The sequence below is a fragment of the Syngnathus leptorhynchus genome, chromosome 13 (genome assembly GCF_054491065.1).
Source record: "Syngnathus leptorhynchus isolate UIUO chromosome 13, UIUO_Slep, whole genome shotgun sequence".
NCBI classification, from domain to species: Eukaryota; Metazoa; Chordata; class Actinopteri; order Syngnathiformes; family Syngnathidae; genus Syngnathus; species Syngnathus leptorhynchus.
Window position 1 is genome coordinate 7,276,044 of NC_141207.1, and position 14,446 is coordinate 7,290,489.

The window sequence follows — 14,446 nt, forward strand, 5'->3', positions numbered from 1 at the left end:
ACTTAACCAGTGAGCAGACACTGGACTCCTCTTTTAACAGTATTTTATTTTTATTAGTTTCTGTAACCAAACCAAGAGAATGTAAATAAGACCGTACATATTTTAATACAGCGATGTAACCCCTGTACAAGTACAACAAAACAAATGAAAAGAGAAACAAAAACATGAAACTCCCTCCCTCTCTTATTCATTCATAAATTCATCCATCCATCCATCATCCACTCACCCATCTTCCCAAGCTCTTCCTTTTTCTGCCTAGAAAACGGAGTCAGCCATTTTGTGTGAGGGAGCCTCCGATGGAGGAGGCGAAGAAGAGACGAGAGACCGGAGCGTGCTCGGCTTCTTTGCTCGTTTGCTTGCTTGTTTGGGACAGAAGGCAGACATGGAGAAAACAGGACTGATGCTTCTCATCAGCATATATAGATATATATTTATAATATAAAAAAAAAATGAAAAAAAAAAAATCTGCCAACATAGTTCACATTGCAGCTCCTTCTGTGTTCTCATAAAGAATGTGTGTGTGAGTGTGTGAGAGCACTACAACATTCTCCCTGTGCTGTTTTAACCTTTGGTTAAATATACAGGAGCATCCTGTCACACACACACACACACACACACACACAACACACGTGCATGGTGAGCTCAGCTTTCACATGGTAGTGGGGGGGGGGCTGTGGAGACAATTTGGGATGTTTCGTGGTGTGAAATGATGCTCGAATGTCACAATTAGTTCGACCGTGTCTCCCTCGACAAGATTGTTTCCACTACAAAAAAAAACACAATAATAACAAAAAGGTTCTGTCATTAGCTAAACAGGTCAGAGTGATCCTCTCTTTAAAAAAAAAAAAAAAAAAAAAAAAGGAGCTGAAGTCAAAAGAAAAAGAGCAATTAAAAAAAAAAAAAAGTGAGCAGCACACATCTGTGTCAACTCCTCTACGTTTTCCCAAACATGCGTGCGCACACGCAGCTGATAAAAGGCGGCCGGCCAGCTGGCTGTTTGGATTCTCCCGTTTTTACTTGCCCTCCTCTGGCTTGATGGCCTGCGGCTTGATGGGTCCGGTGCGGACGGGCTTGGACGACGCCAACGACGCAGAAGAGACTTGAGGTGGCTTCTCGGCATCGAGGTTGGGGTTAGAGTTGGGGGGCGGCAGCTGTGCCATCTGGGGCTGGGGGGCGTCCAGCAGCTGGACCGGCGGCTTGAGCGCCTTGTTGAGCTGCTGCTGCTCAGAGAAGAACTTGTGGGTGGACTGCAGGACCTCGGCGCGCTGCTTGGCCTGAGGGCGGGACCGACATCAAGTCAGACCAAAGTGTTCTTTTAATAATTTTATCAGTCCCTATACGTGGTACTCACAAAAAAAGTGAAAAACATACATATATGGATAATATTTAAAGAAAAAGAAGAACCTAAAATGCTGACCTTGAGGTCCTGTTCAGCCTTCAGGGCAGCCTGCGTGCCCCTGGGTGGCATGGGGGGTCCGCCGGGCCCCCGGGGAGGAGGGTGCTGGATGTGCTGTTGGTGCTGAGGCCTGGGGTGGGGCATCAGGCCACCGCCGCTACCACCCATGCCCATGCCCATACCTATGTTGGGGGTCATGGGTGGGCCCATGGCAGAGCGCTGCATGCCACCGCCGCCTCCAAACGAGTTGGTGTGAGGCGCCCGCACAAGGGGGGACACCATGTTGGCTTGAGACAGAAGCTGTGAGTACACAAGTGAAAAGTCCATTTTAGAAATCAAAGGGAGTCTTTTGAATAATTGCAGCACAAGAAGCGATTTTGGTGGCCCACATTTATCAATGCTCAGAGCTGTACCAGATGTCTTGATACACACCGCCCTCTACTGACCTAAATGTGCATCCGCATTTTGAAAGCCCCTCAAGTCTTATAAGATTTCAGAGTGTCCCACCTGAGGGTTGAACTGGCCGGGGAAGTGCTGAGTCATTCTCATGCTGGCAGAGTTGGGCTGAAACTGCTTCTGGTACAACATGCTGTTCAATTTGGCTGACTGGCTGCTGGGGGAGGTGGAGCTTGTCCTGGATGGAGGCGTAGCAGTCTTACAACACCAATTCCAAGATGACCGTTCATCTTGTGCCATACCAGCAAAACGTTTCACAGTGTAACTCCAAAATAGGTACGACTGAGGGATCCTTTACCTGTAAGGGCTGGATGTTGGCGTGGTGCTCCGGGCGCTGACTGGAGGGGTTACGGGCTTCACATCCATCCCAGCACCAAACAGCTTGAGGTCCATGTCCATCTACAACACATTAAGGTTTAAGTCAAATCTGCATACACACTACAAAGTCTTTGAAAATAATGACTACATCACAAAATGGTACCTTGCTGGTGGGAGGCTGCATCATGCTGTGGCTGTGACTGTGGCTGTGGCTGTGACTGTGACTGTGACTGTGGCCGTGGCCGTGGCCGTGGCCGTGGCCGTGGCCGGGCCCCATGAGGCCTCGGTACGGCTGGGAAATTGGTGGCTGCCTGCCGATATTGGGGGGCTGCGCCTGTGGAGGGGTGGGCGGCATGGCCAAGAGTGGCTGACCGCCGCCCGAGCCGAAATTGGCCAGGGAGAGCTGGGAACCTGGCAGGGGAACTGTCACCTGGAAGGAGACATGCTTTGTTTGGATCATTTACTTTTTTAAAGCAAACAATGTGAAATGAAAGGCAATGAGTGTGACTTGAGTCAACCAAGTTTTTTTTTTTTTACCTGCTGCATGGCAGAACTGGGAGACTGAGTGTTGCTGTAGTAACTACTCTGTCCATGTTGCTGCACCTGCCCCGAGTACATGTTGGAATGCTGACTCATCCCCTGACGAGCCTAAACCCACAAAACACACCACAGTTACATGCTTGTAATTTTTTTAATCCAGTCGCCGTGTGAATACCTGCAACAGGTGGGTGTCAATGAGCTGGGAGCCCCCCATGCCAGACGGCTGGTTGAGCTGCGGCTCAAAGAGGATGGGGATGTGCTGGGTGGACGAGGGCTGCTGGTAGGCCAAGCTGGACTGGGGCTTGCCCAGCTCGGGTGCCTGCACGCCCGGGTAGCTGTGCAGCGAGGGCCCCGACAGCATCATGGAGGGCTGCGACAGACCGCTCTGCATGAACGCCTGCTGAGACCTGAAGCGACACGACAACGTGGAATGAGTTTACACCTCCCACCAGAGGTGGTTCCCTAAGTCACGCGAGCAGAACCTGTACGGTTGCAGCGAGGAGCTGAACAGGTCCTGGGGCTGCGAGACCGAAGGACCGGCGCCGAGTCCCAGTTGGGCCTGGTGCGTGTGTTGGTGCTGGGGCTGTCCTTGTAGCGGAGCGTAGATCGGGATTGGTATCTGCTGCACGGCTGTTGGCTGAACAGAAAGCACGCTCAGTTACTCAAGGTTACGATTGCGAAGACGACATACGATAGAAAATTTTGCTTACCTGAGAGAGACCGGGCTGAAAGCCTTGCTGCTGTGCCAAAGAGGGAGGAGCCAAGCGAGGGTGTGGGGTGCTGAAAAGATGGCTAGTGTCCATGTAGAAGGCTGGAATCTGAGCTGCAGAACCTACATTCATCAGTACTGGTTTAAAAAAAAAAAAAAATCCTTTTCCATCACGAGACGGTCTCACCTGCTGCAGACTGAGAGACGTAGACCTGCGGGGTCTGTTGCTGAGGCAGCAGTGGGGGCACGCAGCTCAGTTGGGAAAAGCTACTGCCGCCGCTGGAGGTCAGGCTGCCGCCCTGCAGCTGCTGAGGCTTCACCTTGCAGATGTTCGGTGGGTCAGAGGCCGTGGTGGTCTTGGTGCCGAGGGACGACGTCGTGTAGGTGCCTGAACCTGGATGGCGGGGTGGAACATTTCATCATGAACATACTCCCACCTTGACACCAATCAAAGGCGGGCAAACATGTCGCATTTCCGTGTCGGTTACCGGAAAGTGACGTGCTGGGGGTGACGGACGCCACGGGGATCTGCTGCATGGACGCCGAGGAGAATGAGTACGAGGAGGCGCAGGAGGTGATGGGTGAGGAAGATGAGGTGACCGGGGAGTTCTTCTCCAGACTGGGCGAGTTCTCCCAGGCTTTGCGAGCAGACTCCATCTGAGACATTCAACAAAAATCCTTTATGATTAATTTGACAATCAAATGGTGTCTGTTCGCCATCTGTGCTTATGTATTGTATACCTTTAGTGTTAGGTCAACGGTAGCTGGGGAGACTGTGCTGAGAGGGGAGCTCTGCTGCAAGGTCTCTCGTCGAGGAAGAGGCAATGAGTGTGGAAGCGGCACCTGAGAAGAAGCCAGAAAAATCGTACGTTTGGTCGTCCTGGCTTAAATGTTGATTTGAGCACTCACGTTGGCAACCAGACTCTCTTCCATTTTGTTGTTTCCAGATGAAACGCTGTCAGCGAGAGAGGATGAAGGGGTGGTGTAGTCCGTGACAGACTCCTGAAAACCAAAGATTTTTTTTTTGGTGCTACATCTCAGTAACTCACAAGATTGAGGTCATTGTTTTACCTTTGAGTTGCTGGTGTACTCAGCTGACGGCACCGTGATCATGCCCTCGATGTCCCCGCCCAGCTCGCTGACAGCGGTGTCGCTGGTGGGGGGGCTGGACGCAGCGGCTCTGCTGACGACGATGCCTGCCGGCACTCCCGCCTCCATCCCGTCGCCCTCACCTCCGCGGGCGTCTTTTGCCTTGCGGTTTTTCAGGGAGCGCTCTTTGCCAATCGGACCTGGCTTGTACTCCTTGGGTTCTACGGGCTCCATGTCGGGCAGCTGAGAGAAAAGATCAATTGCAGCAGTTAAGATTTTTTTTTTTTATTTGCATGAGTATTAACATTGCAATATTAGAATATTAAACACACCTTCTGTGTTTTGATGGGTCCAGCACGAGGTTGTTTTTGTCTCTGTTCTTTAGGAGCGGGAAGCTTGTTGTCCGTGGCGGTCTCGAGCAGAGTGGGAACGCCGTCGCTGTCCGTGCTGCCCGCCGACGACGGCGCCCCGAACTGAATAGTGTCAATGGGCAACTCCACGCCACTCTCAGCGCCAGATTTTCCACCCTGACAGAAAATAATAAGCATGTGATTTTCAGTATTTTTAGGAGGTTGCCGTGTTTGCATGCTTGGAAAAAAAAAAAAATGATGAATGAACAAACAAACCTCGGTGGAAACTGTGCCGGTGAAGGAGGTGAGAGGTTTGTTCCAGGCACTCACAGAAGGAGGCTGAGGAGGACTGATGGGACTCACTGCCAACAAATCAAAAAGGGATTACTTTCACAAAAACAGTCAAGATGTTTAAAAAAAAAAAAAAAAAATTAAATAAGGCAGGCATCTCAACAACATACGCTTCTTAACATCGGGGAGGACGGGCTGGCCAGACACTTTCTTCTCCCACAGTTCGGTTCCCAGATTGCCGTGCGTTTGTGCGGCGCTTGTGGTGGCGGGGAGGCTCTTTGAGGTGAATTCCACAGTGGCGGCCGGCACAGAGGGCACCGTCGCTTCCAGGGTCTGGGGGGGTGTGGCTGGTTGAGAAGGTGCCAGGTGAGTGGCAGAGATGGCGGGCTGTTGTTGGGCTTGAGGGCTGGATGCTGGTGCCGTAGGTTGAGATTGTGTGGGAGGAGCCTGTTGTGGCTGCTGCTGCTGCGGTTGTTGCTGCTGCTGCTGCGACGATTGCTTTTTAGCAAATCTTGGAGGTAACTTTCCTCCACCACCTCTGCTCTTTTCACCGGAGCCTTTTTTACCCCAATTCTGAAATCAGACATTGAAATTTGTACCATGAAACAAAGAGAAAAGAAAAAATTATATACTGTCTAAATAAAAAAATGTGGCCCACCAAAAGGCACGACCTTATGATAACGTGTCGGGTCGTCATACCTGAGTAGTTTGCTCTTCCTTCTTCCGCTTCTCCTCATCTTGGAGACGTTTCTGTTGCTTGCGCGAGACCACCTCAGTAAAACCGTCGTCGTGTGTGCTGCACTGCGGGTCATCTGTGATGGTGACCTCAGGGTGGTCGTCGATGATAACCACGCCTAGAGCAACGGACATTTGCATTAGTTTTTTTTAAAATGGACAGAATTTAATTTGTTAAAAAAAAAAAAAAATTTTGCTCACTGGCATAATTGTTGAGATCAAACTGAGAAAGAGCATTTTCTTTGGGCTTCTTGACAGCCAACTTGGCCTCATCTTTACGTCGTGCAGCCTGATCTTTGGCGGACCTCGACGATCCAGAAGCTGTTGTCGTCCCGTCAGCGTTTGGCTGAAGTCCGGGGCTGGTGTGGAAAAAAATAAATCTCAGCTTGGTCGCTGGAGATATGAGCTCACGATTCTAAGTGTATTCTAAATCTGGTCATTTATGCCCGATCAGTATTGCAAACTCACCCTTTGCGGCCTCCTTTGGCTCCTCCCCTTCTGTCCCCTTTGGGCCCACCGTAGCTGCGACCTGGCTTGGCTCCACTATTGCCTCTTCGATTCTGTCTCTCTATAGGCCTCTGGCTGGAGAAGCTCCTCTTGCCAGCAGCTGCTCCATCTCGCTTGGGCGAGACCACTCCCTCAGGGGGGCTTTTACTAGGAGTCAGAGATCGCTGAAGGGGTGTAGGCGCCGGGGCGGCGGCCGCGTTACCGGCGGCCTCCTGTGCTCCTCGCCTCTCCTCTCGCTCTCTCCTCTCATTGAAGTCGCTGCTCTCGGAGGCAGTCTCCCATTCCTCGTTGGCTTGATCGGAAGAGTTCTGATTGGACAAATCTGGGGACTTAGACCCGACTGCGGCGACGGCGGCGGGGCCGCTGGTCTCGGAAAAGGGACCGTCGTGGGGAGCGGGGAGGTTGTGTGCGGGCGCGGCCGCTTCTGCAGGTACAGTCAAGGGAGTCCCTGGTGCTCTTGATAAGGTGGGTGAGACAGATGCAGGTGCAGATATGGCGGCGAGAGCAGGAACAGGCACAGGGGGGAGAGACACAGGTCGACCTGAACCTGGATCTCCGCCCGCCAGCACCGCAGCCTCTCGTTCCTTTAGCCGCCGGAACCGGGGCGGCTTGTCTTGCCTTGGTGGTCTTGCCGGTCTGGATCGGCGAGGTCTCTCTCTGCTACTCTGAGGGCCCCCGTCCATGAATTTCTTGCCGTCAGATCTCGGTGGCCGTCGATCCGACAGCGGATGATCGTATCTTGATGTGGACTCCATGTCCTCGGGTCTGAATGTCTCCATAGGCTTGGAAGGCCATTGAGATGAGGAGTCTCTGCCCATCGGTCTTCTCAGAGGGGCCGAGCGAGGGCCGCCACGTTCCCTGGCTACACCACGGCGACTGTATAAGCCTCCTCTTCCTCGCCGAGATGGCTCTCCTTTGGGAAGAAAGCCTGGTTTGGGCCTGCCTTCATCATCCAATCGAGATCCCGCTTTGTCCGCAATGTGAGGTGGTCCAAAGCCTGGCTTGTGGAGACCAGAACGCACCTCGCCGGGGAAATCGCGTCGAAGCGGGCGGCTGGGCTTTGCGCTGGGCTCGCGATCGGATGGCCCAGTATCGCTAGCGGACTCCCTTCCGCCCTCACTTTCGGAATCCGTGTCCGAGCCGCGTCGCCGTCTGCGCTTTGGTATGACCTCAAAGTCGGAGCTCTCGCTACGCGTCTCGCTTTCCTCCCTGTTACGGAAGGCCGCCGCTCCAGATGGTAAATCTGAGCGGGATCGAGGTTCTCTGTGAGGGTACTCTCGGCTCCGACCGCGACCGCCTCGCCCTCTGCCGCTGTACGTCCCGCGAAAGCTGCGGCCTCTGGAGTAATACTCCCCTCGACCCCGACCTTTGAAGTTGGCATCGAGCGGCCACTCCCGGTCTCTGTCCTTGTCCATATCTTTGTCCCGCTCACGGTCTCGTTCCCTCTCTTCTCGTCGGTAGTTACGGAGGGCGATATTCGACTCCTTTCTGGAGGGCAGTTTAGGTTCCGCGTGCTTTTCATTACTAAGCGGTTTGTCAACTTTATCCTCCTGGGAGGAAGACGTCGGGACCCCGGAAGATGTTAGGGACTCTCTGGCTTTGGGAAGGCAAGTCTGAGTTTCCTCAACCTCAGCAGCTTCTTTCTTGCTTTCGCCTTGCGCGCTGGGTCCTTCAGTTGCTGGTGGCGCCGTAGCGGCTGCAGCCACCGAGGCGACAGAGATAGCAGCAGCCACAGAGGGAGGTTTGGACAACTGGTCCTTTTTGGTCCTATCCCCCCTTTCACCTCTCTCATGGCGTTTCTCTCTCTCTTCTCTTTGCTCTCTCTCTTCTTTCATATCTCTTAGAACAGGCTTCTTAATTGGCCCAGACCTGCGGAGAGGTCTCTCTCCCCCTGGTCCTTCCCTGCGGCCGGGCCTCCCGCCCCAGCGTAGCTCAACCTTCTGTTTGCTGGGAACAGGTAGAGGCAGCTTCTCGGGTTTGTGAAGTCCGTCGGACGGCGGCGTGGCTCTGTTGTTGGTCAACGCGGCCGGTGCGAAGAGTTCGTTCTGAGACTTATCGTCCGCCCGGTCAACTGTGTCCTGCAGCTCAAGTGCTTTGCTTCCCAACGGGAGCCCATCAAACCTGGGCTCGTCCAGCTTTAGCGACTGTGAGGAGCCCTGGGAGACACTTCTCTGCAGCATAGCTTTTCCTAGCGCTTCGACTTCTTCCCCACTCGGCAAACCGGACTCATCGGGGTCGAAGCTGGAGGCGACGGGAACCCGGTCTATAGGTCCAGGCACATTATCTGGGCTCTGTGAAAAGGCTGGTATGGGTTCGGGTGAGTCTCGAAAGAAGTTACTCTTGCGCGAGTCTAATCCACTGTGCTCCTTGGGATACATTGGCGGTAAACCCCTTTCCAAATCTAAACCGGAGTCAATCCTAAACCCGAGAAACACATTGTTAGATTTAGGACCCTAAAAATTCATTGATTCTGTCTTGTTACCTTGGCTCCTTGCTGTCATCACGCCCTTTAGGAGGAGTTACAGACGACAGTGGTTCCGACGGTGGGTACGGGTCGGACCCCCAGACCATCCTCGAGTCAGGTGGCATCCCATGGTCACGGATGGGTCGAGTCAAATGGTCGAAGGAGTCTGAGCTGGAGCTGGAGTTGTCCCCTGGTTCTCGGCGTGCAATCTGCTTCGGGGGGATCCTCCCTGAGGATGGAGAGATTGATTTAACAGTTTGTTAATGGGGCACAGAAAAATAAAGTTCTGTATACAAATACTTGTTGTTTTTTTTTTTTTTTATTCACGTCCGGCTGTCTCTCCTTTATTTACCAGTGTGAATGTTGGCGGGCATGTCCATGGGAGCACGGCTGGACATCATGCGAGGGTCCATGTAGGACTGCATCATGATCCAGCGGGGATCAAAGCCCATTGAGGCCAAATGCTGGTGATGGGGCCCGATGGGTTGATACATTGAGCGGTGTTGCTGCGGCTGTTGGGCAGCGGGAACGCCACCACTACCCGACGGGGACACAGAGCCCCCACTATGTTGCTGCTGTTGTTGCCATTGCTGCTGCTTCATTTGCTCCTATGAGACCAATAAAGTAAACAGACAGTATTGAACGTGCGCTTCCATTAAGACATTTGAGCTGAAGAGGAAAAGAGAAATATGGATTTTTTTTCCCCACCTGCTGTCTGAGGAAACGAGGCGGCAGGGATTTTTGAAACTGTTTGGAGTAGCCGGAGGTGAGGGAAGGACGCATAGCAGCGGCGGCCTCTCCTTCCAGCAGCGGGGTGGCAATGGCCACATCCTCACCGCTGGGGGTGTCCATATGAGGCAGGGACAGGTGCGCTTCATCCACTGTAAACAGAAGCACACAAATTTAACAAAACAAAAGTGTTGCATCAAATCAAAGACATGCACCCAATTTTGGACGTTCGTGTTCTGAACTTGTGAAACGCACACTTTCACAGTCTGACATTTTCTCTCACCTCTGTTGTCCTCCATGTTGAAATAGTCTCGGATAGGCACTGTTGTCCGTTCAGCTTGGTTCTCGTCGCCGAGCTGCTCGACCTCTGCCGAGGCGCTCACTGCTTCGGTCAGCTGCTCGGGGGCCGAGACCACAGGCACAGGGGAAGTGGGACGACGGGATAGGGGTGCCTCCTCTTTATCCTCTTCCTCGGCGTTTGATTCGATTTGCTCTAGTTTGTTCCCCGCCCCATCGTGGTCCGCCCTCTCAGGTGGGTGAGTTTGTACTACAGAGGCCTGTGGCTGTAAAACTGCGACTGCGGGCGCGGGGCTCAATGCGAGCTCGGGAGTTGGCTGGGCTTCTTCTTGTGGCGCTGAACCCTCACCGCAAGCTGCCTGAGGCAGACTGGCTTGACCCTCGGTCGACTGGCGATGTTTCTCGTTAAGCCGTTTCAGTTTTTCGGCGCACGCGGCGAGGCGCTGCTCTTCCATTCTGCGTTCCTCTTCCTCTCTCCTGCGCCTCGCCCGCTCAACGGCTTCGGAAACTTCCGATGACTTCTTGCGTTTCTGCCGCCAAGCCTCCGAGTCCTCGTCGGCAACAGCGACTCCGGACGGCGGTTTGCTGCCACGCTGGGCGCCGCCGCTAATTGCGCGAGAGCCGCCCTAGGGAACAAATACAACAGTAGGGATTGATTATGCGACTTATCCACTGTATAATTTGCACAGTGCGTGATTACCTGGTAGTCTTGCAGAGCAGATCCTTTGTTGTAGTGGCCCACGGTGCCAGGCGAGGGAGCTCTGGGATCGACACTGTCCGCCCATGATGTTTTACCGTCTCCGTGCTCATCTGAACCCTCCTGACCGTCAGGGGGACGCGATCTCATACGCTCCACTTTGCCCATCCACTCCCTGGGAAAAAAAAGGACAAATGAAATAAAGGGTGGACATTCTTTACAGATTTAACAAATGTGATCAAAATCAAGATTTTCTTCAAAGTACGTAGTCTTAAAGTAATAAAATAAGCATATAAGCACTGTCTTCTTTATATTTATTTATTTTTTAATTGTGACGGAGAGAAAAACTAAGTAAAACACTTGCCAATTTGCTCCTTTTTCTTTAGCAGCTTGGTTCTCTTCATCATCACTGAAGTTCAGCTTCTCCGTGTAGTCTACTTCCATCTGAGCTCCTGGAATGCAAAATAGATAAAATGTCAATTAGGGGAAGAAAAAAAAAAAAAAAGCACAAGGACTTATTCAAACATTAGTTTTACTGACCTGCCCAGCCTTCATCGGTATCAGTGTCCAAGTTGTCCAGCTCTTTGAGCTCCGTTGCGCTTACGATCGAAGGTCGGTCCGGATCTTGGAGCCAAGCCTGAGGCGGAGGCTGCTGCGGTCGTGCCGAGCGAGGGGCCCTGAAGCAAAATTATGCATCGAAGTTATCACATCGACATAATCGAGTCCCTCCCCCCCCTTTCTTCAAGGTCGGTTCAAACAGAAATTAAAATTGAAAGAAGTGATGAACAGGCCCTCAGACACCCGCAAAATGATTATCATACTTTGATGCCAAGCACCACCTGGCACTGGGGGGAAAACAACAAGGGACCCACCTGACGCCATCTTGTGGCATAGTGTATCGAAGGACATTGGCTTGCCTCGGGCCTTGGGACACTTGAGGGTACGCGTGAAACATCTGAAACAGGAAAAATATGCCAAAGGTGAGATAGAACGAGTGCAACGGTTTCACATTGCGGTGGCAGACGTACATAAGGTGGCATCATGCTCCTGAACGTGGGGTCAAAGTGGGGGGGCACCCCAGCAGGTGGCTGCTGGCCCCCGTTAAGTTTCGGCTGAGACGCCTGCAGCTTGTCCCTGCCGTCCCGCTTCTCCTTCTGGCCGTCAGTGGTTACGTTACGGCCGGCCTCGTCGGCGTCCTCCTGGGTCGGGGAGGAATCGGGCTCCGCGCTTCCGTCCTCGGGGGCCCTGTTGTCCATCTCGGAGGGGCTGGACGCCGCGTTTAAATTCCTCCCCCCACCTTCGCGCCAACTGCCGACATCTGACCAAGGAGATGGGTTTATTAAGCGGCCCGTGGCTCCAAACAAACAATGAACGACATCTATAAATCCACCACGGCCATACTTTGAGGCCTGAGGCTGGGGCCCGGTCCGTACGGTTCCTCGTCCTCCTCCTGCTGGCTGTCTTTCTCGCCATCGCTGGCCGCCTGCAAGCTGGGGAACTCTTGGTGGAAATGGCTGCTCACGCGCGGAGCTCCTGTCCCAAAATGAAACATTTTCAGTTGCATTAAAAAAATATTTACATGGGAGGTTATTCGGGGACAAAATTCACAGTTTAATGGTTTGTATACAAACAGCTGGCTCTTTGGGGTGTCAGCCCACCAATCAAGTGTGAAATTAAAACCCATCCTGAATTCTTACCGTCTAGTTGCGGTTGCTTGCTATTCGCCCAGGAGCGGCTTGCCCCTGTAGGAGGTTCTTGAGGCGGGACCACTACTGGCTTGGCCTGGGGTGGGGGTGTTTCTTGTTGCCTGGGGTAAACAAATTCAAGGGAGACCGTCAAAAGCCAAACTTTCACAGTCACCTCTAAAACCAAAAGTGAAAACCGTACCTCTCCTCTCCCCCCTCGGTCCGCGATGCCCAGCCGCTGCCGTCTTTGGGGACGATGTTAACGTTTGGGTCATTGCCCTTGTTCTCCGCTTTCAAACTGGGCAGGTTAGCCGGAGGGGGCATGCGCCTGCTGGCAGCAACTTTACCCAGACTTTGCAGCCCATGTCTAGCAGCAACTGATGTGCAAAGAGGAGGCCGTTATAATACTCGACAGTGTCAATCTAAGAGCCTGGGAATGCAACACTTTTACGGAGGGTCAGGCGAGGTCTTACCTGCAGTTTTCTGGGTTTCCAAAGACTTGCCTTTGTAGGTGTTGAAGAGGCTAAGGGTCGCATACTTTGTTTTGCCGCCATCCTTTGCCTTGGTGCTCTGCCCTGACTTCTCGGACATTTCGCTTGAAACTCATTGAGTCTGGTCCTTTGGCCTAGCCACCGGAACCAGCTCCTATGAAAATGAGACAAAGAGATTTTACAATCAATTATACTGTAGTCAGGGGTCTTTTTTTTCTCCCCCGAATCTGCTTGGAAGACACTTGTGCTGACAACATTAAATGTCACACACATACATCTGCAATTTATTATTTGTGGTCAGCTGCGGCGTGTGTCATTGGCATCTCTAACATCTCATAATAAATGAAGGCTTTTCCGACAGATACTTACTTAAGTGGGTCACGCCCTTGACAAGTTTCAATTTTAACCGCTACCCAAATGGCAATCAACTCTGATGTGTGGACATATAGCACAGTTAAATTTATTTTACAGTGTGACCCTGGTTGTCTTGATTGCTTCAGACTTTGATCTTGTTTTTTTGTTTTTATTAAACTAAGGCCCTAGTTGGCGTGACCAATCAGCCAATATCCATTATGAGTCTTTCCTCACGTTCTACTAAGCTTGATTGTCAAAGTGACATCGATTGGGACCCTCCCACGCGTTTTTTTCTCCCCCTTTCTTTCCTTTAAAAGTCATCAGTCTGCTTGACAGACGACTCGAACAGGCAACCCGTTACATTGTACGGACTCCATAAGATGGCGGCGACGATTAAATAAAAAGTGCATTATTAAAACACATGACTCGTGTTCCCGAACAATCCAAGAGCTAGCCTAGCGGTCCCCGGTGCCTCATACCGGCGGCACGTCGGAGGCCCTCCCAGCTCAAATCACAACTGGGGGTGGGCACAGTTGAAGCATGTAAAACCTACAGTGCACGACATGAAAGTTGATGCAAAAGTCATTTAATGGATAAGTATTATGTGAGGGAAGGTGGACTGGTTTGGGATCAGGCCACCACAGCTTGGAATGTTGGTTGAACGTGGTTTCGTTTCTGTCGCCATCACATCCTTTGAGCCCCTCACTAGTGGCCGAAAGCGTGCTAGCAGCGGCGAGCTAACACTCACGGGGGAATAAAAATTGAATTTACCAAGAGACACAAGTGGTCTTACCTGCCAGTGCCGGTGCTTCCTTTGGTCTTTTTGCCTTTTAATTGGAATCCTGGCTTGTAAGGCTCGAAGCGGCGGGGCGAGTTTAGGGTGTCTCGCCGGCGGATTACAAAAGCTGGCTAGCCCGGATCCGGCAAATTAGCTCGCTCGGTTCGTCGGTTGCGACGGCGTCCGAATCCACGTCCTCGGTTCGCTGGTCGAACTGTCTTCGTGGCTTCGGGTTTCGAGCGGAGGAGCCGGTACGGCGTTGTCCGGTTAGCTCTTCGGGTCCGTCCACGCCCGTTTATCGGGTATCAGGAGCGTTGTGCTAAGGTGAGTGAGCAATGAGGCCCCGCTCTCGCCGCGGCCCGTCGCACAATCAAAGATGGATGCTGGAGGTTGCCAGATTTAACTCATCCTATCCCTCAACTGCTTCCTGTCTCTCTCTCCCTGGAACAGTTTATCAACTGTCCATAAATTACTAGTTTGGATTGTAAAATTAAACTTGTTTAGAAAGCATATCTATGTTATTAGGGCTATTTCAGAATTGGTCACTTTAGATAGCATTT

At 52.2% G+C, this 14,446-nt stretch overlaps 1 protein-coding gene across 2 annotated transcripts; it reads right to left on the reverse strand.

The window, feature by feature from the left end:
- Nucleotides 1-10: 10 nt before the first annotated feature.
- On the reverse strand, nucleotides 11-14,309 carry prrc2c (proline-rich coiled-coil 2C). Of its 2 annotated transcripts, none has more exons than XM_085928827.1 (34): nucleotides 13,902-14,309; nucleotides 12,737-12,908; nucleotides 12,466-12,640; nucleotides 12,276-12,385; nucleotides 11,980-12,111; nucleotides 11,607-11,896; nucleotides 11,451-11,533; nucleotides 11,119-11,255; nucleotides 10,943-11,030; nucleotides 10,582-10,753; nucleotides 9,868-10,507; nucleotides 9,564-9,736; nucleotides 9,208-9,463; nucleotides 8,874-9,084; nucleotides 6,353-8,809; nucleotides 6,086-6,243; nucleotides 5,849-6,003; nucleotides 5,320-5,722; nucleotides 5,135-5,220; nucleotides 4,841-5,035; nucleotides 4,491-4,751; nucleotides 4,329-4,421; nucleotides 4,161-4,262; nucleotides 3,908-4,076; nucleotides 3,607-3,813; nucleotides 3,421-3,533; nucleotides 3,193-3,347; nucleotides 2,886-3,117; nucleotides 2,708-2,818; nucleotides 2,334-2,600; nucleotides 2,151-2,251; nucleotides 1,904-2,030; nucleotides 1,418-1,696; nucleotides 11-1,274 (listed from the first exon to the last, which is right to left on the reverse strand). In XM_085928827.1, the coding sequence occupies exons 2-34, from the start codon at nucleotides 12,852-12,854 to the stop codon at nucleotides 1,014-1,016; spliced, it is 8,517 nt and encodes a 2,838-aa protein (XP_085784953.1). In that variant the 5' UTR covers nucleotides 12,855-12,908; nucleotides 13,902-14,309; the 3' UTR covers nucleotides 11-1,013. The 2 variants fall into 2 exon arrangements, with proteins under 2 accessions (XP_085784953.1, XP_085784952.1); XM_085928826.1 differs by having other exon boundaries at nucleotides 3,421-3,542.
- Between the last annotated feature and the right edge of the window lie 137 nt (nucleotides 14,310-14,446).

Excerpts from the sequence above, each read along its gene's own strand:
- prrc2c (XM_085928826.1), bottom strand. The coding sequence starts at position 12,854 with ATGTCCGAGAAGTCAGGGCAGAGCACCAAGGCAAAGGATGGCGGCAAA. Across the intron at positions 11,031-11,118 it reads TACCGATGAAGGCTGGGCAG|GAGCTCAGATGGAAGTAGAC; the intron begins GTCAGTAAAACT and ends TTTGCATTCCAG. Across the intron at positions 2,031-2,150 it reads CCAACATCCAGCCCTTACAG|GACAAGCTCCACCTCCCCCA; the intron begins GTAAAGGATCCC and ends GCCTCCATCCAG.